This window comes from Serinus canaria, chromosome 7, assembly GCF_022539315.1.
Source record: "Serinus canaria isolate serCan28SL12 chromosome 7, serCan2020, whole genome shotgun sequence".
Classification (NCBI taxonomy): domain Eukaryota; kingdom Metazoa; phylum Chordata; class Aves; order Passeriformes; family Fringillidae; genus Serinus; species Serinus canaria.
In genome coordinates this window covers 19,012,332-19,036,175 of record NC_066321.1, presented here as the reverse complement: position 1 = coordinate 19,036,175, position 23,844 = coordinate 19,012,332, and the positions used below count along the sequence as shown (strand labels likewise).

Genomic DNA, 23,844 nt, shown 5'->3' with positions numbered 1-23,844 from the left:
CATTCACACAAGTTCTCATGGAAAGCTTCTCACACAGAAGAAAGGGGAAAAAGCAGTGATATCTGTCAGAGAATAATTAATTTAAGTAAATGGTTCTATACAGAACTTTAGCGATGTTTCGTTACATAAGCGGCAAAATTTTGTTTAAAGATTCATGTCATACCTTCACTGAAGTCGCCTCCTTGGATCATAAAATCTTTCACAACCCTGTGAAACAGACAACTTTTGTAATGCAATGGCTTTTGGGTGGACTTTCCTGTACCCTTTTCACCTAAAGAAGAAAATGAACAAAACCAAAAATTACTCTCTTCATCTGTAGAATCTTCATTACAAAAAAAGTTCTTTGTAAAGCACTCAACCAAAATCTTCTGTGCTCTGAAAAACTGGCTTGTGAGGCAGACTTACCTGTAAGAAACTGGCATTTAAGAAACCAGTGCAGAAACTATTTTCTGTCTCTACAGTTATACTAGAAGAACTCCTTACTGACATTAGTATACAACCCTGGTCACTGCCACGCAAATTGACTGAAGCTAAACATCTAGTTTACATTTATGACAACTGGTATTGCTCAGAAACAATCAGATCTGTACTTAAAATACAGCAAGGTTAAGGTACCATAAAAACTTCTAAGAAAGCCATAGAGGCAGGGGGAAGGAGAAGGACTCTCATTCCCTCTCTCATTCCTGATGACAACTGCCATCTTCCTCCCTTGCATTAGCTCTGCTGTTTAAGCAAACTCTACTTCAGCTACAACACAATGGCCTCTCCCTGCTCAAAGAGAGAGGATTTCTGCTGAGTTAGCAAGATTAATGGCTCATGGTGGGTTCTGTGAAGGTAACAGGTAACCAGTGGGACTTCTCAGGGAAGACCACTTCCTCTTCATGCTGGCAAACCGTTAGACAGCATCTTCCTATAATTTTATTCAGAGGAATTAAACTGGCAACTTCTGTCAAGGGCAGTTCCTCTGAACTTAGAGACTGGTGTCTCCATATGGATCTGAATAGCTAGAATAAACCCCACTTTTGATAGGAACTCTGATAAATGTGAAGCTGTGTATGTTCCACTAACTTAGCAGATGCCAGGAAAACATGGAGCTGTCGATCTCTGTTTTAAAAAGGCAGCATACACTTTTCAAAACTCCCAGAAAAAAAGATGAGTAAGGAAAACAAAAATTAAAAGTTTTAATAATTTGCTGATGATCAATATCAAACTTTAAGCATATTTTTCTCGCTATTCTTATATGTGTTAAGGCAGCAAAATAGTTCAGGATCTGAATTTTATTATGTATGTCAGCAACAAAGGATGAACTTAGTTATATGTGCTGCTGACCTGAAATGCTGTTGAAGACTTCAATTCACAAATATAAGGCAGCAGTAGGGAGTAACACCTTTATTCAATAATCTGACTTTTGGGAGATTGACAGCAGATCAAGAATGCCAGTGTCATGTTTTAATATACTCACAGCCATTAAAAATCATTGAAGGTCAAATTCATTAACAAATTTTGATAATCTGATTTTTTGCCATTAAACCTACTGTCAGATCAGATAATGGCTACATTCCTGCAGACATCCTGAATGGTGTGCTGCGTGATCTAGTTAACTTAACATGAATGTAATCATGTATCCACATCTGATTCAGATCATATTAGTACTGCTGAGGGATACACTATTAACAGCTACAGACTCTGGACCTGAAAAATAACCAAGCTGGAAGGAAAAGAAGCAGAAAAAGCTAAAGACAGAAAGCAGATATGCTATTTACGTATTCACAAAGTTATTCTTGCAACAATAAACTCAAGTTTTGCTAAGCAGTCAGCATTTGCAATAAAAGTATGCAGTCCACAGGAATGTCATTCTCTTTGTATATGTTTCCAAGGGAGAATCTCCTGAGTATTTTCCTCAAGAAATACACTTTCAATAGGAGTAGAAATCACCAGTGTCCATCAAGAAATTAAAATAACAGAAAAAAACAACTGATGAATAAAAGCATCACCTTTCAAATTCCACGAAGCATCATAAGACTGAAACCTAAGTCTGCATGGTTGACCTCTTACTGGCTACCTTTCAAGACTAGATGATGTTATATAATGTGAACAGTAATATCTGTGTTAGTAACAGAAAATCAGCTTACTGGGCCTGTATTTAAAGTTGGTTGGTATACACGCCCTGAAACACACTAAGCCAAAGCTACAACTGCTTTGCTTTACATCATATTTGTAGACTCATAGGTGCACCATCAGCTAAATATTTGGAGGTGTGAAGAACCAGTTCTGAACTTACTTTCATATTTCAGAAAATGTCACAAATAATAACAGACATCAAACTAGTTAACATGGCATTACATTAAAAATTACAGATGAAACAGTAAAATCTACAAACCTGTGCAAAGGCAGCGAAAATTCTCACATGTCTTTGGACACACATCTGAAAACAACTCAAAGACCACTCTTCCAGCTAGAAAAAAAAGACCACCATATTTATTGTGAAGTTAAACAGTATTTGTATTGTTCCTATACATATCTCATATGAATATTATGCTACTGAATTGATACTTTAATTTTCTTACCGGGTACATTGTTGATGGCTATGTCAAAAAAGCAACGAGGTCTCTGGACCTTTACTCCCATGGCTTCAGAAGTCTAATTACTGTAGGCAATAAAAACAAAATTTATTTTTTCCTTCTGTGCACTGAAATCATGTGCAAATCAATACAGGTGTAAGCCAATACAAAAGTCAATAAAAACTGCAGAAAAGCAAACTAAAAAGCCCAGACAGCAAACATTAGCATTTTTTGAAGTTCAAAAAATGCCAAGTACTTAAGGTCATTTTCATGTGTTGTAGCCCCAAATGAGTGATTTTCTTCATGTTTGCTGCAATAACATTAAATTTAAACTTGAGTGCCATACTTCAGGTGGGGAAATACAAAAGGAAAAGATACTGCAAGATATGGGCAAGACTTCAGCATTCCATTTCCAATTTTCAAAATTCAGTATTACCTGGATTCCTGTCAGGGCAGTTACCAGGCATTGCTCCAATTAGGATTCAAACCATTCTTGACAAAAAAAATACAAGGGTGTATTTTTTCCACAACTGCTGCTAAGTGAAATTATTTTGGTTTTTCATTGTCTCTTCCTTTTCTGTCACTGTTTATCTCTTGGGACACCATCACTAGTATCATTTAAAAGAAGTATAGATGCTAGTGCTGCTTAAGGACATGGTTTGGTTGTATACTTGGTACTGCTAGATTTACTATTGGACTCAATGGTCTTAAGGAGTTTTTCCAGCCTAAATGATTCTGTAATTCCTTATAGAGAATTTTAATGCAACTTTTGCCTTAGACTATATAAATCCTTTTATTTTTGTGTAACAAGCTATGTCTTAATTCCATTTGCATCTCAAAAGGATCGGTAAGACAGGAGTACCTTTTCCAGAATTTGGAATATAATCCATACATTTTCAGTCCTAATTATTTTTTCAAATCTAGCTGACATACTGCACACATCTCTCCTAAAGCTTCACTCCTAGATGTACCACAGAACATGCCTGAAAAATTCAATTGTTACCATCTGTCATTCTCAGCATATGAACAAGAGGCTGTAAAAAAATCAAGACAGCAGTGTAATCATGTTAGCCTATATTCTCCCTACTTGTGCTGTCACTCCTAACATTTTACTAAGATTACACAGCAAAAATCAGGAACAATGCAGGACTGGTTTAAATTAAACATCCCTCAGTAGTTCATTATTCATATGATTTTTATCATGAGAAAATTTAAAAAAAAATGCAGAATCTCACTAGATATTCTCTAGGTGCGTAACAGATACATTCACACACACAAGCCAGCCACTGGTCCAAAGTAGCAGGCTTATTTCAGTCTGCTTGAATTGAAATAGCACTTCTCTTCTATTAGTACAACCAATTTTGTAGCCGGCAGAGAAACAGAGAAGATGCCCGTAGATGAAAACTCCGATGCCATCAGGTTACCGCACCGCTGCACAGACTGCGAGCAGCGCAAGGACTGCAGGGTGTGGCCAAGGGAGGGGATGAGACGGCTGGGTGTGGACAGGCTGCTTTCAGAACTGACACCAGCCAAAGCACAGCCGCTCACTGTCAGGGGCAGAACAGACTGCTGCATGGCCATACTTTTTATCAACGAAACCTATCACAATAAATGCTGTTATAAATATTGTTTGCTGCTAGAACTGCCGGTTTTAACTGAACTGAGACCTCTAAAGAGCATCAGTACCACAACTGATTGGCTGCTTATACTCAAACTTTAGGCATTTAATTCTAATGCTTAAGTGAGAAGGAATTTCCTGCTTTACAAGCAGTTTGCTTGAGAAATGTAGAGGTATGCCTTAACACTTATAGACAGTATTTTAGCCAAAATAATTGACAACTATCTTAATACACGATAGGTGAAATAATTAATACGTGACACATGAAATAATACATAATTTTTATTTCAAACACTGATAATGACTAAAGCTATTTGCTTTCTATGTCAGTCAATTTTTAACACTGTTTTGTAGACGATGGGAGAGAGAAATCAGAAATAAAGAATTCTACCCAACTCCCTACCCCTACCAAGTTTTCTCAATTTGATGTTTTTCTACCTTTACATTGTTTCATGAACAGTGGAACAAAGTTAGCCCATATTCTAACCACTACCTCCAGCATACCCTGCACTCTCCCTAAATCCTCCAATAATATCCCCAGAACACCAGCTGCACTAGATTCTAAATTATGGGTATGGCAATGGGTCAGTATGAACCCCCTGCATGGACACCAGGCCCGGCAAATATATCTCACTCTCAAGCTCATGGTGCCCAGAAAACGAGGCTAAGACATCAGTGACATTCATCCTACCTTCCTCACAAGTCAAGTGAGGTTTCTTCTCCAAATACTTATGCATACTTTGCACTGTTACTTCCTGATGTGCTACAGGGCAAAGTACCAAGTTAGTAACACCAAACACAATCTTCTACATACTGATAATTTAAAACCATATTAAAAGCAAGTACAGGGGGCCTGAATATTAAATACAAAATCAACAAAGAAAACCACTAAAAATATTCCAAGAATAAAGTCAGACAATATCAACAATTAACTCAGAAAATCGTGAGCTCAGTAGCACTACATGTCTGACAACAACAGGGCTTAAATGATTTGTGCTAATTCTCTCTCAAAATTTCTCTTCAGTTAGAACATGGATATTCTTAACCCTCAATACCCTGCATTTTTTAATTGTGAACTTGATGGAATTTCACTAGTGAAAGGAATATGAATTTGATGTCAACCCAAAATATGCTTACTATACATACATTCAAAAAATGTGCTATTCAGGACAATCTTGGTAAGTCAGCTCACTTTTTCCTTCCAAAACTCTAAGAAAAGACAAAATATCAGACAAAATATACTACTCTAAAATTTTCAAGCTATTCATCATTCTCAACCACCTTCTGTTTGAAGAGGCTCTTACTAAGTCTAAGTAGAATCTATAACAAAAAAAACCCCAAACCCAACCAAGCACCTAGAACATCACTTCAGCATATCTAAACAAAGGGCTCGTTTCTATTATGTCTGAAAGTAGAATTACAGTTCAGCTTAGAGCATATTGTATTTGTCTATGAATACATCAAAAGTACTCAGTCTTGTCAGAACAGCTGCATCCACAACCAATATTTCACCAACTGTCCCTCAGGGTTTACATTACTTCACACCTCCACCAATCTCATTATTTTGTTTAAATATTTGCAGGATAAAGCTGGCCAGCTCAAGGCCACGCTGCCAGCAACTCTTCTCCTCCAAAATGATCTGTGCCAATGGAAAAAGATAACCATCCCAAACTGTTCACAAGCATCTTTCCACCAGGGATTACCACTGATATTTGCTGATGTGTTTAGAAAAACACACCTTGGGGAATTTTATTTCCAAAAATCACCTGTGCTAGCAGGGATCTGGTAATAACACCTTTTAACACATACTAGAGCCTTTTGACTGAACAGGCTAGACAGCACTCAGAGATGCACATCAACTGAGCATCAGCATGTCATGCATCCCAAAGAAGGCGACAGCAAGCAGCAGTACAGCAGCATTTCCTCATTTTATAGGAGGGAAAAAACAACCCTCTTTATAACTGTGCTGAACTCCTGATTTGTTTCAGTCCCAGTACAGGACAGAATAGTAAGCAAAGACATATTTAGAAGGAAAAAGATACATTGTGTCTACTCCTTCACTTGCTTCCCTGTCACCACCAGTTCTTCCAGATTTTTAATTTTTCCTTTACCTTGCCCTTGAACGTGCTTCCTTGCATCAACTTACAATTACCTGCACTGATCTTCATTCAATGTCCAAACGAAGAAAACAATAAAGTGAATAAATTCACACTGCTAGCATTTTGTTTCACACCATCTAAAGGCAGCACGACTACACTACATTGATACATATTTCAAAGACAAGCATGCAGAATCTCCAGAAATGTGTTTTAAAGCAAAACTTTGCATTTAGAAAATGCAAATGCATGAAGTGAACACAGAACATATATTCTTTAAGGCTGTGGCTGCAGTCACTTGAAGACAATATAAATGTGGGCTGATACTACAATAGAGGGTTCCTACACCCACGTGTTTAACTTGCATGCAAGTGGCTACCTGGCTGCATAAAAACCACCTTTTCCTCCTCCCTCCACAGAACAAGACAGCAGCAGCAGCCTAAAGTGATGGCAGAGGCACAGACTAAAAATGCTACAAGTACTTTCCAGTATGGATTAAACTAGAAGTGAATTTATGATTTTGAAATGGGAGACATGAAAATTTGCTCACAGATCCATTCCTGTGACGGAGCCTGCAGCTGTGTTAGCATGATACCAAAGATGTGAACGAAAACCTAAACACATCAACTCTCTATCTTCATAATTTCCTTAGCATTTTTCCCTGAACACCACCATCTTTTCCTCTGTACTTCATGATCTCAAAACTCTGAATTAGCAGCAATGACATCTAAGGAAATGATTTTTTTTCATTTCACTAACCAGCAGCACAAGATTTTTGTTACCAAATTTAGGAATAATGTGCTACACTAGAACACATTTCAGATTTAGGATGACATCTTTGCAATCACGTGGATTTAACACACCTTTAAGAAAGAAAATATTTGCTTTCTACACAGCCCTGTGAAATTTATGTAGGAAGACTTTCAAGTCATCATTAAAAATCATGCATTATAAGCTTTCAATCTGACAGTCTCTTCAAAAGAAAAACCACCCATAAAATAAAACTTTCAACATTTTTGTAGGCAAAAAGGGATTCACACCACTTTTCACCAGGCCTGCTCTCTACAGCAATGCTAGAAGAATTTATTGACTTCTGACATAGGATTTGTTTCCTTCTAAAAAAGGAAATCAGACACCTGACAATATCAACCATAGTCTTGCACGGACATGAGGCAGGGGAGACTTCAGAAAATATCTATCATCCTTAGATAGGTCCTGACTAAATATGCAGTGCATACTCCTACTGCACTGGTAAATCACTTGTACCTCTTTCAGTATGATTTCTTGCAATTATCAACATGAATTTAGTCTTCTTGTACTAAAGTATAATGAATGCACACCCAGTTTTAACACCCCAGCTGGGAGAGTATAAAATTCAGCTAAGAAGGTAGTAACATCCTGAAACTGTTTACACAGAAATACAGGCTCCTACTGGATCATCCCCTTTATTTTTCTAAAAAAAGGGATTCCTTCAATGAAAAATGTTAAAATATCCAACCATGCTCTTGTCACTTGCAACTAAAAATCTATGTTGTCAAGTCTTAGTCATGATTTTCCATTATCTACTTTACACAGAAAGTATTTTTTTTCCTGTTTTGTGAACAAATACAGGTGTTTTCTGTCAGGTCTGTACACAATAATGCACTTGTTGGTGTGAATTTCAGTAGGCCTGGATTCATGAACTTTTAAAATAAAACTTAAAAAGTGCTAAGAAAAGGCAATTTTATGCTCTTTATGAAAGGGGGGGGGGGGGGGAACCCCTTACAGGGTATAATCTCCAAGTCATGTAAATCTCAAAATTAATTTCAGCAGTGGAATCCTTTCCTACCTGTTACTGAAGATGAGAGTAAGGTAGGACAACCATGCAAGAGTAAAAGACCGCTCTGAATGCAGACCCATATTTGTCAACTATAACCAAAAACACCCTGTATCATGTTTTATTCTCATGTTCTACCCCTTCCTCTACTCCTCTAGATCCCTTCTATGCTTCATCCCAGCCTCTAACCTAAACCTCACTGCATTAGAAGATGGCCACATTTTTTACCTGGCACTCACTGACTCTCTTCCAAATGGAAGCTGGCTCCTAAATTACCATCACATGGAGGAGTGAACTGGTAGTGGAGAAATCATGCTGCAACACACTAAAATCCTTCACTCTGTTACATATTTTCACTTTATATTCCCTCATAATCCCTAGATTTTCTGACATCCTGTGAGGAAAAAAAAACCCAAATCTTCTCTTGATAGCAGCTTGATGACTGCTAGGGAATTAAAGCAATAATGTTTGTTTCACAGAAGAGGACTGAAAGAATGGGAAGTCTTAATGAGAAATACAGTCCCCAAGGGTCCTCCCAAAGAACTACTGATGCTGCTATCCTTTTTATGCTACCCTTCAGATCTACTGCACATACAGGAAACCACATTATTTCTGAAATATTTATAAATAAATTTTACAAGTGGATTAATCAAGCTCTGTGAGTTTAGACAAACTAATGCTTCATAAATCATGTCTAACCTACAAATTGTTACCATATTTTTATCGTGGTAGCACCTAAAAATCTGAGCAACGCTGGACCCCAATGCAATGGGAATAGTGAAACAAAATGGCAGGAAAAAGATTTTTAAAAAGCCCAACAACATAAAACCACACCAAAAAACACCCCAAAGAAACACTAGTAACATTCATCCTTGTCCAAAGAACAGCCTCTTCTGCTGACAATCTAGAAAAAAATCATGAAACCTCCAAAATATTCTCTCAGAAAAAAACACATCTCAGAAAATAGACTATATGCAAGATAATATTCTGATGCTTCTGTTAAATCAGGTCTCAGATGACTACTAAATATAATTAACTTATCCAGTCTAACATTAGGAAACTACTGGCCAAAATGACTTTATCATTATGAATAAAGTTTCTAATTGTGACTGAACTTAAAGGCAATGTTTAGCACTACAACAGATACTCTGGCCACAGTTTCAGTGAGCTATTTCTAAAGTCTTTTAAGTCTCTCAAAGCCTCTTCAAGGTCTCAAAGTACAACCATATATACGCAGTATTTATAGTTTGGTCACGGCTACAAACAAAATGAGCCTTAAAGTCAATCCTCATAGAAGTCTTTGGAACGCCTTAGGAAATCCCTAAAAGAGAGAGGCAGAGGAGTCTCCTGCCAGACACGGTAGCTCCTACAGGCTCCACTTTCCTAGGAGAGGCCTGCAGAAGAGAGAGCATGTGGCACGCAGACAGCCCCGTTCCTTCCTCGTCTAGGGGAGGAGGGAAGACTCATTCAAACTCCCCAGCCAGCACCCGAGCCCGAGTAGGGCGCTCGCTGCGGGCATAGACCCGCGGCTAGCCAGGCTGCGGAGAGGCACAGCCGGCCTGGCAGACCCGACCCCCGGCGCGATGTGCGCCAGGCCCCGAGCGCCGCTTCACCCACCCCTGCCGCTCCCGCCTGCCAAGGGCCGCACTCGCAGCGCCGCACACCCCTTCCCTCCCAGGGGCCGACCTCACCCGGGATGCGCCGAGCGCCGCGGTCTGCCTGCTCCCCGCACACGGGCGGCCGGGCCTTGCGAGGAGCGGGTGTTAGGAGGCGGCGGGGGCGGCCGCCCCAGGCCCGCTCCGAAGCGGCGGCCGGGAGAGGCCGGAGCTCCTACCCGCGCCGTGACCGAGGCTCAGGCCCCGCGGCGCTGCAACCTCCACCTCCTCCTCCTCCTCCACCGTCCGCCCGGCCCCCGGCGCGGCCCGGGCGATGGCCCTCACTCGGCCGCGCCGGCGCCCGGCGCTGCCCGGCGGCGTGGCCGGCACTCACCCGCTGGCGGCCCTTGAAGCCCCGCGCTGCTCAGCGCCGCGCTGCCGCCATGTTGGAGCTGGTGCGGCACGGACTGCGTCAGTGGCGGACAGGGCGGGAGCGGCGACCCGGGGGCGGCGCGCCGGGGGCGGGCGGGGGAGTGCGGCGGCGGGAGCAGCTTTCCTCCGGCCCGGGCACGGTGCAAGGGGTCGCGAGCAGCGACCCAGCCCAGCCCGGCGGCGTGGGCCGCTCGCGAGGAGCCCGAGCGACTGGGGGAGGGGCTCCCGCCTCCTCGGGCTCGTCAGCGGCGCTCCGCCCTTCCCGTGGCCCCGCCGCCCCAGGCCCGAGCGGGCGCGGCGCGGGAAGGAGCCGGAGAGGCTGGAGCGCGGCAGGTACACGGGCCCTTTCTAGCCAAACGTGCTCGAGAACAGTGCTGGTCTTCCTCGCCGATGAGCCCGCGAAATGGCCAAGGGTTGGTAAATGAACCGTCCTGCACGGTGCTGGAAGCGCGCAGAGTTCCTCCAGCAGTACGCCTCTCTAGGGCTTGTAAAGAATTAAAATGGGAATTTTAGGCCAACTGTGAAAAAAATTATTAACTGATAATATATCCCATATATATGTATTGCAGTTCAAAGTTAATGCATCTTTAAATTAAGGAATGAAAATTTAGGGCAATGCCTAAATCTGTGAGCACCTTCAAAATTTACTGAGACTGGCACTGAAGTAGGTACCTCCTTTGCTGGGTTTTAATTCAAACCAGTAGGCATTTGGGTCAGTAATCACATACATTATGGGAAGTAATGGAAGTTATGTGACTCTCTGATGGGAAGTGTCTCAGAAGTAGAAAACCCAATGATCTCCTTATGGTTTTACTGGAGAAAAAACCCCAACAAAACCAATTTAAAATGTGAAACTGGCACCTGTGAGTTCTGAAATCCTGAAGAAGCTGGTGAGTGAACATCTGTTCAGTAAATCAACACTGGCTTTAGCACAGCATGCTTTGTTAAGTCTTGCTTTCCTCCCCTATGTCTCTAGTTTAAAATGTAACATCATTTTATATAGCATTTTTAATTTGGTTGAGGCATTATTTTATTTTATCCAAATGTACTTCACAAGTCAAAGTGAAAAGTTCAGCATCTTGGAAGTGAAAAATCTGTATGATTTACAGAAGTCCCTGTTATATGAACATGGAATTGTTTTCTGCTACAGTTTTCATCTCAGATGCCTTGGAATTGTTATGTGAGTTTGTACAAGGCCTGACATTCTTGAAAGAGGTACTTTATGTGCCGTCCTTTGAGCTCACCTGACAGGGTTTGGGTCTCACTCTGTTACTTGCATGCCTGTGTAAACTGTAACTGGGGCAATCTGGAATTTGTCAGCAAGATGATACAGAACCTGTCCAAGTTATAAATTCAACAGTTACAAAAATTGTAACTAATCCAGTTTAAACAAATTACGTGCTCTTTTTCTAGAATACCACAGACCTGTGATAAATAATTTAGGTCCTATTCAATTAGTGTGAGTGAGTTCTATATTCATAGGCCTCCAATGTATTAGGAGGTGACAAGACAAAAACTAAAACCCAAAACATTTGATAGACAGCTGCAATACAGCTGGTCAGAATTGGTCATGGTCATAGTCCGAGTTCTGGTTTTTGGATAGAATGTAGAGCAATCTGAGATTGTTATCATTCTTTCTGAATGTCTTTGCTGCTATCAATGGTGGTGAGAAAAGGTCCAGAAAGATGATCTGGAGCTATGTGTATTCCACATAAGCAACATACTTATTGCAAGATATTTTAGATTTGTCTCCCAAAACTCATTCGTTTAAAATTTGTTGTTGTTGCAAAGCGTTAAAAAATGGTAAAATAAAATAACATTAATTGCACTACAGCAAAGCCTAGTTCTTCAGCTTTACCCTTCTGAACTTTCATCCCTTTGTGCTTTTCCTAGGCAGGGAAAACTTTTCCCCCCGCTTCAGAATGAATTATAAAAACGTTACTTTATTTAATATGCAATATTCAATATAAACCTTGGACCTTTTTAATTATTATTTTTATTTCCTTCGGAAAGTCTTAACTGGCTGGACTTTTCCCTTTCTCCCTACGCTTCCGGGCAGCTCCTGGGAAATGCCGTGCCTCGGGACATGCGCACGGCGAGTGACAGCGCCAGGGCACGTGGAGTGCTGGGGCCGCCGCCGGCTGCGCCTGGAGGGAGCGGGCTGCGGCTGCGGCTCGAAAGCGGGAAGGGTCCCGTGCAAAGGTAAGCCGAGAGCTTCTCCTCGGGGCCGCTTCTGCGGAACTGGCACCACCTCCTTTGCTTTCTCGTTTAACCCCGCCGGGCGGTGGAGTTTACCGTGTGACGAGCCCTCGCTGAAGCCAGCGCTGGCAGCCGCTGCCGCCCCGCGCCGGCCGCCAGCTGGGACGTGCCCGCCTGCCCGGTGCCTCCCGGTGCCGCCCGGTGCCTGCAGCCCGCCCGGCGCCTCAGGCGCGCAGGGAGCGCCCCGCAGCGGTGCCCGCGGCCCCCGGAGGCGGGAATCAAGTCTGGCGGCGCGGGTCGCGCCCCTCCTGCGGCGGCTCGGCCCTTCCCGCGCTCTCTCTGGGGCCCTCGGGGTCAGAACTCTCCGCGGTGCCGGAGCAGGTGGGAGCGGGCGGGCCACCCGCGGGAAGCCGCGGATCGCCGGCGGTGCGGCGCTAGCGCTCGTTCCCGGGTGTTGAATTGCCCGCGGCCGGGCTCACGGGAACTGAGGCGAGCCGGTGCCTGCGCTGCGCAAGCAGCTCTCTTAAGGCTTAGTTACTTAAATCTCTAGTAGTTCTTATACTAGGGGAGTATCCACATTTTCTCCTTTTTGAGAGACTTCCTGGCTCACTGTGTTTTGTAATACAGGCTTGAAAGGGCTTATTGTGTTTCAAGCGATAGAAAACAATTTTAAAGACCTTCTTGTCCTTTAAGTGTGTGTTTTGCATGGTAAGTAGGACAACTTAGAAATAGTTCTTTTAGTAGATCCAAATTTCTCATTTTACTTTATGTAATTGGATTTGACATCCAATGTTTTCTGAACTTTTTGAAAGATACTGGAATTTACTATGATTTTAAGTGGTATGAAAGTTTGTGGTACATCACTTGCATGTGCTCAGTGGAATACAGAAATATTTTGAAGCTTCCTGCAAGCTGTATTAGATAGAGATCCTGGCTCCCCATCAATAGGATAGGCAAGGTCTTCCACAGCAAAAGAAGGTGAAAAGATGTGTCACATGGACTTACAGGAAACTGAGTCTGAAGGTTTTTATATTTTCTTCAGGTATCTACTTTATCCTGACTTCTTGCAGATTAGCTTGCCACTACTGTAGGAAGGAAATTCTTTCTAAAGGTAACTACCATATGAAAAAAATAAAAGCAATATCTGAAAAGGGACTATAAAGCAAATCATTATTATAAAAAGTATTTAAAGTACCTAATACATAGTATGGGAAAAATTTGTTCCTTTTTTTGTATTCTTTCATTTTGAATAGGAAAGAAAAGATTTCTTATTATAGCAGCTAATAAATTAAAATTACTTCATTTTAGCTTTGCTTGTATCTGCCCCAGTGTCAGTGACAGCAGTGTAGTGCAATATGCTGTATAGCTTTTTGTTCTAGGAAGAGGATTGTACAGATGTCAGAGGAAATCCACCTCTATCCATCTTTCTGGAATGATTTTAGTACCTTGCACAGGCTGCACAAATTAGGTTTTTTCTTCCTCAACAGACCTAGTGGGTACTGCTGCCATCGCCTTGATAACATTGCACTGATGGAATCATGCCTTCAGTTGAAGAGCATTCAGGTTTGCTGCAGGTATTGATAATTTTACTTGTTAATGATTATATCTTCTAAAGCAAGACTTCCAGACTTTTCCATGGTCTCTAAGTTCAGGGAACTTGATAAAGCTTCTTTGGTGTACTAAAATTTTTTTCACTAGTGGTTTGTGTGCTCCAGCTTGAAATCAATTATGCAGGTTGTAGAACACATAGTTGTTAGAACTCTGTACATATTGGGGTATATTCTAAGAATGACAATGAATACTTAGTAGATATCATTAGATAAGGCTGTAGCTTCTATTATAGTTTGGAATCAGGTTGCTTTTCTTTAGTGCAATGGCAATTTCAGCTGAGGGTGTGTGATTGATCAGTATCCTGTAATACAAAGGTGATCAACCTTCTTGACTAGAAGCCATCTCACTTCATTTTACCACCAATAGTTGTATTTTCTGGCAATTCCTGGACCCCAGTTTGGGATTATGGCCTAGTGAAAGCCAGCCTCACGTAGTCATGCAGTGCTGGATTGTTAAAATCTTCAGCTTTTCCTTCTCAGTAGTAGCATTGATAGCACTTGTGACCTTTAAAGGCAGTTTTCTAAATTTGAAAACTTACCAAGTGGACTAACTTCATAGTACTTGTGAGTATGTCAGTGTTCGATGTTGGGAGCTTTTCTATAAGAGGAGTCCAGGCTGTAGGTTCTCCTTAAGTTTTGCCTTACTTAGAACATCATGATGTAGAGACACTGATTTTTACTTTGTTGTTGTGACTGAAGTTAAGTGCTTTGATACTTTCTCATTTCAGGTACCTCAGAATTGACTTCTTCTTAATACAGTGACCATACAGGATCAAAGAAAAATGGTCTTCTCTTTTTCAAATATTTGAGTTTGTTGTCTGTAACAGCATGGTTTTCTGTGAAAAGTGACAGAAGAATCTTTCTGGACAGTTTAAAGCTTGCTGGTAGGCGTAGCAAAATGCTTTGTTTGAAGCAGGTTTGCTTGTTCACACTGAGACGGTACCAAGCTCGAACTCTGTGTAGTGATCTGCTTTTGAGCCAGATAAATGGCTGCACCCATGAAGATGAAGTGTTCAGCCTTGTTGGAAGGAACAAGGCCAGACTTTCTGAGAAGCATGTGGGAATTGCATTGAACGTGCTGTGGCAATTGCAAAAGAATAGGCCCTTTCTCTTAAGGACTACTGACTATGTAAGAAATCACTCCCAGTTCCTTACCCTTTGCGTTTTGGCAGAAAACAAGGTGGAACTCATGGAAGATGAGGTGATAGTGGACATCTTGTATAGCATCCTGAGGTAAAGAGCATGAAATACATTTTGTATTTGGTAATAAAAAGAGAAAGTTCTGTAGTCAGAATTCTATCTCATAAGGAGACTGTGACGAGACTGCCCTGCCACTGCCTCTGGACTCTTGACTGTGTGACACAGACAGCATAATGTCCTGTGCCTCAGTTTTGGAGATACAGACAGAACAGATCTGTTTTGCTGTCCCATTAAATATGTTTTATGATTATTATGAATTCTGATTATTCATGCACAAATGTTTACAATCTGTTTGAATGGAGGGAATGATAGAAAAGTAAAACATTGTGATAAATAATGAAAAGACGTATGTCTTATTTATTTATAACTATTGAAGTAAAGCATTGTCTTTGTTTTGAAGGCTCAATGTTGAAGACCACGTTTCTCTAGCAAAAGTGCTTGTTACAGAAGCATGGAAAAGATTAGAAAGGCAAGTATTGTCCTGCTGTGCTATGTGAAAGGTATAAGTTGCAAGCATGATTTGCTTCATGTGAGGTTACTCAAGAGTTCTCAAAGAGTATTTATGTTTAAAATAGAATATGAGTACTTTAAATGTCAGTTGTATTTTTGAAGGTTTTGAGAAGTATACAAATTATTTGGTACACAAATGCTCGAGAGATTCAGATACTGCAAGAACAGGGTCCAACATTTGAGATTTTGGAATATATTGTCTGTGTAGGTTTATGTGTTTGAAGTGAATTGCAGGTTTTCATATTTACAATTTTACCTCAGTGCTTGCTGTCCAGGTCTTAAATGATTATTAGAACCATGCTTATCTCAATTTTTATAAAACATTTTGTGTTTAAACAACAACATTTTCCCTTTGTGCATTTTATTGTTGTGTTTTGTTGTCTTTTGATTCCTTTTTGCAGGAGGGATATTGTAGTTTTCACTCTTTAATTTTGGGATAATGGCAGAACTGAGTGTCAGTCTTGGCACCAGCATCACAGGATTACCTCCTCTTAATATGTGGAGGATCTTGAAGTAAATAAATACAGTGTGGCTAGAAAACAAAATTATATTCAAGTAATAAATTGCTCACATTATTTTATCCCTTTGACATAATTGCTTGAGAATATAATCTTTATAGATTCCTCAGGCTGGTTAAGTGAAGGACAACTAATTCTTGTAGAATTCCATATACACAGCATGCTTTAATATTAAACACCTAGGTTTTTTGCTTGGATACTTTGCTTCCTTGTTTTGTATTTTGGCTATAACCTTGGTTTTTATAGAATTGTTAAAAAATATTTTTGTCTTTAATTATTGACTAGAAATAAAAGGTAGATATCCTATCTGACTGTCTTTAATGTCTTGACAGGCTTAGTTTGCCTGCTTTGTCTAAATTCGCTCTGTGCTTATACAAGCAACACAGGCAATTCAGTCCCATAATTGGCCAAGTAGCTCATATTGTGGACATGAAACTGGATTCTATAAAGGATCTAAGGTAAGTGTCAGAAGCAGAAGAAGAAAAATGTTGCAATTACTGGTCTGTCTTTTCTGAAGACTTTCCCTTTTTCTCAGCTGGAAGTTATATTGCTTCAACTGGGGGTTTGTGGGAAAGAAATGTTTTGTATTTGTGCATTGATTGACAAGAGAATGCATTTTCCCAATGTCTTTACAAAGAATTTCCTTATAACCTAAGGATTGGTTAAAATGATTGGTCTAAATGATTGAAATTACAGCTTGATTGTTTAGTTTATAGAAATTTAATTAATTTCCACTGTTCTACTTACAGTACAGTAGATATTTACAATCAATGTTACCCTGATTCTAAACATGGACTTTTTTTTGTAATTTAGGGGCTATTGACTCACCAGAAGATGTTTTTCTCCCTTTTTTCTCCCTTGACATTGATAGTTTCTCTACCATGACATGTCTTTGTTAACAGCAGTAGGGATTTTAAAACAATATTGTGCTTATTTGTCTTCAGAGCATTGTTTTTCTGGTCAAGCTGAATTAATAAATTCTCTTGCTAGCATGTCTAGCACTTTACCTTCATATTTAAACTACTTTAAGCATAGCTCTAGTTAAAGAAGACCAAGCTCATTTTTTTCTTGTTTCTGTTCCCCTGGGGTTGTTACAGCAAGGCTTCTCTTTCTTTCTTCTGCTTTATATAGCAGCAGCAGTCCCAACTCTGATTTTTTTTCAGACGTGAGGAGCCTGCTTATGAAACTCCTTGAACAGGACTGCATTTCTTTACTGAAATCACTTTCTCTATGGTCTTTTTATTCCCTTAGGAAGGGATTCTTTCTTTAGGAGTGACAGTGACTTTTCTCCCCATCCTGTCACTTCTGAATTGTTTGGGCTTCTTTAGTGTCTATTGAACATGAAAGATATTTTAGCAAATATGAATCAGGCAAATCAGGGTCTTGCCTGAAGCAAACACTTTTATCATGTGTAACTTGGCAAGAGATGGCTGAAAAATTTTAATTGTTTCATAAGTTCACTGACAGCAGAATCTTTGCTTTAGTAGGATAAATGGTTTTTACTTATCCATGTTTTCTGGAATAGATTTAAAATTCTTTTTTCACAGAAGCCAACAACACCTCAATTACCATTAATTTCTTTTTTGCACTTCATTTAATACATATGAAATGTATTGCTTACTATGTTCAACGTGTAAATAGGAAACCTTTTGAATTTTGTAGGATCTTGTCAGTTTTGATGATGACCATATCTGAAGTTATCACAGAGAGTTTTCGAGATCGACTTCTACACAAGGCTGAGCGGCTCTTAGAAGAAGAGCATGAAGTCCACTTCAACTATGCCAGAAGAATACTACAGTTTCTCCAAAATGTTAAACTGAAGTATCATCCTGTGCTAGAAAAATGCAACAGAGTTTTCCTTAAAAGTGCCTCCCATCTTGATGTACACAATATTAGTCGTATTTTTGGACTGTATGAGCAGCTGGGTTTTGACAATGCTGAATTTCGCTTGATTGCTAAACAGCTGCTATCTGAAGCTATAGATGATTATTATGATCCTGAAACATTTGCAAAATTATTTTTTTCTCTTGGGCCTATGGCAGGATCCAAGGTTAGAGAAAGGTAAGTTTATTAATCATTTTGTTTTATACATGTATTCTTACAGAGAAATTAAAAATGTACCGGTGTTTGGAAGAATTTCTGAGGCCATCTGTGAGCTGAGCCTTAGGTTTCCTGGTTGTAACAGTGTAGCAATGGATGATTTCATCATGGAAACACTGTCAAAGCAGTATGTTTTATTAAGAAGTTGAATCAGATCCCTCAATTAAGGGGGGTGTGAATGCTGTTATGCAAGGCCATCCTGTAGCTCTGTCTCTTAGATTACAGCCTTCCTTTCACACTGGGTGGTAGTAAAAACATTTCTGTCATTCTCCTGAGAAATATATGCAGTGATATGTGATATTTTCCTTTTTAAGACTCAGTAGCTGAAAAAGCCTGAGTCTTGTCCTATACTAGACTGCTGACATCCTGTTCTTTATGAAAGAGCGTCATCAGGGAACACTTCAGCATTTTTTTAGAGCATAGTATTGTGTGGCACATTTTTTTTTTCTGCCTGTTTTTCTTGTGCCACAAAATCCTGTTTAGGGGTGATATTACTCATGGGTCTCTCAAAGCCTGCAGTTCTAGGCAGAATTTTCTGTATTAATTACAATGAGTCATATTTTCATACTTCTCTTCATGAACATTTCCTTTATTCAGAGATTTGCTGCAAGCCTGTCTTGGTTTTGCCATAGCTGATTTAGTTCCAAAAGCTTTTCTTCTTTTTTTTTTTTTTTTTAATTTATATTGTTTGTGATAAACATTGGCTTTAATTACCACAGAACCAGTTCAGTTCATGTTTGATTCTGTTATCTGTAGCTTGCTGATTGATCACGAATTGTTCTGTGTCTTAGAGTACCTTCCCTATTTATCTACTTTTAGAATTGTTGGACTTGCTGTTTTTTAGCATCTGAACAATATGCACTGATCCAACACACTCACACCCCTTTATCTGTGCTAGACAGACCAGCTGTTTAGAAGAAAAGTCCACAGAACAAAAGTCTCTAGTTTGGGAGAATTTTGCTTCCAGAAATATTCTTTGGTTCTTTTCCTCATAGGTAAAGAAAATGGCTGCAACCTCTGGCTGTTTGCCAGAGATTTTCAACTGTTTTTCATTGGAAAATATGTCTTTTCCTCTTTAGGTTGCTGGTAACTGCAGTAAACATGGCAGAAGAATTTAGCAGTCACCAAATATTGATGATACTGAAGACTTTGCGGAAAATGAAATGCAGAAATTCTCATCTACTCAAAAAGTAATGGTTTTGGTATTGCTAAGAAATTGTATTCTCTAGGTACACTTCCATTTAATGTGGAAAACTTTGGCATATCCAGTAAGTTAGGAGCAGTGGGTGCATCACTTGCACACAAGTGCTTATACACTATAACTTATTGACTGTTACAGATTCTAGAATATTGCAGCTTGACCCACAAGGCAACCCTAACTGAGGCAATTTAGGAATTTGAAAGAAAAGCATTTCATCCTTACCAAGTTACTGTTGTATAGCATCTGTCTAATTTACAAACATGTGATCCTATTGCACTAAACTTAGCCTCTAACAGTTACTGTGAACTCGTGAGAGTGCAAATGAAATGTGGTAAGTTGCAGAGAACATATCCTGTCTTGGAGATACTGTTACTTTTGTGAATTGTTTGTTCAAAAGTCGTTGTGTCCTATTTTGGACTATTAAAGCTTGTGTTTTTTAGAGCCTGGGCCATGTTTTTTGCAGTTTTGAACTGAAAACTATTTATAGGGAGGGGTAGTGTCTGTCATACAGTGAATGGAAAAGAAGTTGATGTTTTAGGCACAGAAGATGTAGCATTAGATATGTCAGAGATACAGCTGAGTTAAGTGCAGGTCGTGAACAGTTATTGGATTGAAGGAACTTGTATGAATCAAATAGATCTTTGAAAGAAAAAGAACCTACTTGTGTTTTGTGGCACAAAGGGATACTGAAAGGAAGATCAGGTGAATTGATGCCTTTTCTTCCTGAGTCTCACTGTCTAAAGAAAGTCTTAAGGTATTATCTTTCCCTACAAATCTATCCTCCTCTGTAACTTTAGACCAACAGAGCTGTAGCAACCACTGTTAGGTGAGTGTGGTGGTGCTGGAGCTGCTGATGCTGTTCTAGTTTATGTTCTTGGTCCACTCTAAATTTAACTGATTGTGAAATCTGCAACAGAAATTAGTAGTGTAAAGTAGCTGATTTGTTGTGATGACTTTAATTTTTGTTGTGTGACTTTAACTTTGCAATTCAGTAAGTGGAGAGAGGCTGCTCTAAGTGGAATAGTGTCAAAATCAATGTGGAGATGACTGCAGGTGTGTAAAACCCTCCACACAGGTACTGTGCATCACAAGACACCTCCATTTCATGTGGCATGTTGGAGTTTGCAGTATCTTTTGTATTAGTTTAATACCATGTAATCTTTTCCTCTTTGTATTTAGAATGACTTCTGTTCTGCACAAACACTTGGACAGCTATCACGTATTACAGTTGGTAAAGTTAACACAGTACTTGGTGGTGTTGCATTGCCAGGATCTGGAGCTGTTTGCCAAACTAAAAACGTTACTATTAGGGTAAGTGTGTATTCTTGGAAATGTAGCTATTTGAGTTTTAACAGTTCTCTACTTAAAATTTTAAATAGCAGGCTATGATGTTAGTGTTTTGTTCCCATAAAATATGAAGAAGTAGCAAACTTACTAAACGTGTAAATCAGATGATGGAAAGTAGATATTGTCTTGACTGTAAACCCAGCAGTATCTGCTAATATATATGATACCTTTAAAAAATATTTTTCCATTTTTCTTCTGACCACTGCAATATAATGATGTTGAAATTACAATAAATTTTGATTTGTCTTTGATAGGATGGGTAGATATTAATATTGTATTTGATGTTGGACAGAAGAAGTAAGGAAAAGGAGACAGAATGCTTTGGTTGGGACAAGTGAAAGAGTGGCACAGAAGTACTCTTTTGATTGAAGAACTGTCCAGTTAGTTCTTATGCTTCTACAGAACAACAGAAAGTTGCCAGACAAGAGATCTTGCTTTGATTGCTCAGCCTCTATGAGAATGTAATGCCTTGGCTGTACTTTTTTTTTTTTGTGGATGATGTCTTCATGTTCCTCAGACTCCTCGAAACCTGTTGCTCCCTTGGACAGAAATCACAGAAATTAACCAGGCCCATAAACCCACAGATAACCTTGACAAATGTGGACCTTCTGGCCTTACTAAGAACTTCTGTGTTTATCAGTAGCAGGTGGAGTCTCCCCAGCTTACTGAGCTGCTCACTGTCTTCTTCCCCTTCTTCAGTTTTGAATAAATTAGAATGAAGAAGTTAATCTCACTGAAAAAAAAAAGTGTGGATTTCTGCCAAGTCATTAATATTCTTCTTACTTTATATTTGATGTGCAGCTTTTGCCTTCCAAATTAGAAGATTCAAGCATAAAATTTTTTTTGTTTTGTTTAAATATTTGCACTTAGTCACTACTGATGGACTTTTTATTTCTATCTCTCTTCCAGTTATTTAAAATCTAGTGTGATACCTGCTGATACTGCAGCTGTAATTCGTGTTCTGGCCATGCTTCCTTCTTTCCAAGTGGAGGAAATGATTATAAACAAAGCAGCAGCAGTTTTGCCTCAATGCAGACTCCATCATTTGAGTTGCATTGCTACAGCTCTTGTCAAGTGGAATCATCATGGCCAGTTTCACTGGCAAAACAGCTCTGAGCTATGTGCCAAGCTTCTGCAAAAAGTAAATGACTGTGGATTACAGAGGCTTCAGAAAGCCAACAACTTAAATCTTCTGCTGGAAGAACTTTCATATGTGAATGGAGAGTGGTTTGAAGAAGTCCTGAATGAGGAAACTCTGGCCATGTGTCGACTCTTGATAGATCAAATAACATGGGCAAATGTTTTACCTTTGTCTTTTTTCCTCATAAAATCAGAGCACCGTTGTCCTGCATTATTTGACAGAATAGCATCTGTGACTGTTGAAAATATAGAAAAGGTGTCCCAGTTTTTCTTTCTATCCACTGTGAGTTATTCAGTAAGAAAGGACACATTAGTAGTTGATGTGTTTCAGAGCACAATCCACAAATGTTTTTAAGAGTTTTCTTTAGTGTAGCTGATTTGGACATCATTTTTTTGTGCTCACTTAAAGCTGTTTTACTTCTATGTGTATAAATTTGCCCTTATCATTAATTTTCATTTCTTTTTTATTGTTCACTCAGTGTTAGGTCAGCCATAATCATTTACATTCAACTTTACATTTGACCATCTTAATTTTTTTTTAACTTCTTGATAAATAGTGACATTTCATGGTGAATATTTTAACAGTATTAATTGTTGTGGGGATTTCCCCAATAGCCTGTCTATTTGGTCAAAATTACTCTTTTTTCCCTACTATCTTTTTTCTCATTCTCAATCTCGTGTTCATATAAATCTTCAATTTTATTCTGTTGCAATTTAGTTTCTTTAAGAACATTTAATGCAAAACCTTCTTAAAAGGTTCTTTAAGTGTATAGAAACACTTGGATCACCTATATGAAATAAATTTGAAGTTTTAGTTGTGGCTACAATTTTAACAATTTTTTTTTTGTTATTTTCTCCAAGAAAAGTTGGCCAAAGGAAAAAAAAAAGAAAATAGTTCATCTACTCCTAAATCTCTAAATTCTGAATTAATTATAAAGCTTTTTGTTAATTTAAAGCTATAATAGGATATTTTGCAGTAACTTGATTTAGGATGTCTTTTTTTTCAGATTCCCACCTCTGAAATCTATTTTATTCTCTTCCTTTTCTCTGCTTTGAATTATGACCCTCCTGAAAATGAAGAATTCTTTAAGAGTTGTATCCAGCATCTTACTTCTAACTTGAGTAAGTGCAATAGTCAAAGATTTTTACTAAATGAAAATGGGAATATAATGGTACTTTCATTAAACAAAGAAAAGGAAAGTATGTTGCTGCTAATACTGGGTTAAACCATGGGGTTAAACCATGACAAATACTCAGTTTTGGGTTTTGTTTCACCCATTAAAAATGACTGTTGATAAGGAACTAGCAAAGAGTTTTTTGGCATAGTAAAATGAAAGTGAAAATTCTGATTATTTCAGTGTGCTGTTACTGGATAGAACTGTTGTGTTCCCCAAGGAATCATCATTTGGGAAGAGAATACATTTTGTGAAATATGACAAAGAAATAATTAATATTGTGGAGGAAGCGTGTATGGATTTGGGTTGTACAATAAGAGGGAAAATCAGATGATTTGAGAGGCCAGGGAAAGGGCATTGCAAATCCTTTCAGCTTTGTCATGTGTTAATATGGGTTTCTCTCTGATTTTTCAAGGTCATCTTGAAACTCATCACTTGGTGCTGCTTGCTCATGTTTTGGCAATGGCTGGGTATTTCCCTCCAGTTCTGATCACGACGATATTTAATATTTCTTTCCTAAGCAAATTGGATGCTCAACTTAATGGTAGCTATCTAACTTTTGATGAATTTGATTGTGTAGCATTTGGCATCAAATGCAATTTGGACTTGAGATATAGAATTACTCTTTAAACAATTCTGGTTTTGGGAAAGACACCTTCTTTATAATATTGTCATAGATTGAGTGCTAAAAGGGCAGGAATGAACAAAAATATGTTCTTTGCTTTA

The 23,844-nt window shown here is 39.2% G+C and overlaps 3 protein-coding genes across 9 annotated transcripts in view; 2 read left to right on the top strand and 1 right to left on the bottom strand.

Annotated features, from left to right (window-relative positions):
• PPIG (peptidylprolyl isomerase G) overlaps positions 1 to 10,215 on the bottom strand; it is a 20,941-nt gene extending 10,726 nt beyond the window's left edge. Inside the window, exons 1-4 of the mRNA XM_050976798.1 lie at positions 10,081 to 10,215; positions 2,568 to 2,647; positions 2,381 to 2,455; positions 164 to 271 (exon numbers count right to left, since the gene is read on the bottom strand). Of these exons, the coding sequence (XP_050832755.1) occupies positions 164 to 271; positions 2,381 to 2,455; positions 2,568 to 2,628 (244 nt within the window). The 5' untranslated portion in view covers positions 2,629 to 2,647; positions 10,081 to 10,215. The remainder of the gene's footprint in view (positions 1 to 163; positions 272 to 2,380; positions 2,456 to 2,567; positions 2,648 to 10,080) is intronic.
• LOC127059805 (spidroin-2-like) lies at positions 10,130 to 14,788 on the top strand. 3 transcript variants are annotated; one of them, XM_050976804.1, is made up of 4 exons: positions 10,130 to 10,531; positions 12,178 to 12,320; positions 13,805 to 13,891; positions 14,656 to 14,788. In XM_050976804.1, the coding sequence occupies exons 1-4, from the start codon at positions 10,130 to 10,132 to the stop codon at positions 14,687 to 14,689; spliced, it is 666 nt and encodes a 221-aa protein (XP_050832761.1). In that variant the 3' UTR covers positions 14,690 to 14,788. The 3 variants fall into 3 exon arrangements, with proteins under 3 accessions (XP_050832761.1, XP_050832763.1, XP_050832762.1); XM_050976806.1 differs by lacking the exon at positions 13,805 to 13,891 and having other exon boundaries at positions 14,656 to 14,747; XM_050976805.1 differs by lacking the exons at positions 13,805 to 13,891; positions 14,656 to 14,788 and adding an exon at positions 13,360 to 13,441.
• Positions 14,692 to 23,844, top strand: part of FASTKD1 (FAST kinase domains 1) — a 22,325-nt gene continuing 13,172 nt past the window's right edge. For 2 of the 5 annotated variants that reach the window (XM_050976795.1, XM_050976793.1), the window contains exons 1-9: positions 14,826 to 15,160; positions 15,528 to 15,596; positions 16,488 to 16,613; positions 17,818 to 18,216; positions 19,335 to 19,445; positions 20,636 to 20,767; positions 21,713 to 22,226; positions 22,951 to 23,065; positions 23,534 to 23,662. In XM_050976795.1, coding sequence (XP_050832752.1) covers positions 14,826 to 15,160; positions 15,528 to 15,596; positions 16,488 to 16,613; positions 17,818 to 18,216; positions 19,335 to 19,445; positions 20,636 to 20,767; positions 21,713 to 22,226; positions 22,951 to 23,065; positions 23,534 to 23,662 — 1,930 coding nt within the window. The other 3 variants (XM_050976797.1, XM_050976796.1, XM_009087971.4) reach the window with 3 other exon arrangements.

What these genes read in the sequence shown, in the direction of transcription:
- LOC127059805 (XM_050976804.1), top strand. Translation starts at nt 10,130, where the DNA reads ATGTTGGAGCTGGTGCGGCACGGACTGCGTCAGTGGCGGACAGGGCGG. An exon ending in AGCCCGCGAAATGGCCAAGG is followed by an intron (nt 10,532 to 12,177) that starts GTTGGTAAATGA and finishes GCTTCCGGGCAG; the next exon opens with CTCCTGGGAAATGCCGTGCC. An exon ending in AGCATTCAGGTTTGCTGCAG is followed by an intron (nt 13,892 to 14,655) that starts GTATTGATAATT and finishes TTCTCATTTCAG; the next exon opens with GTACCTCAGAATTGACTTCT.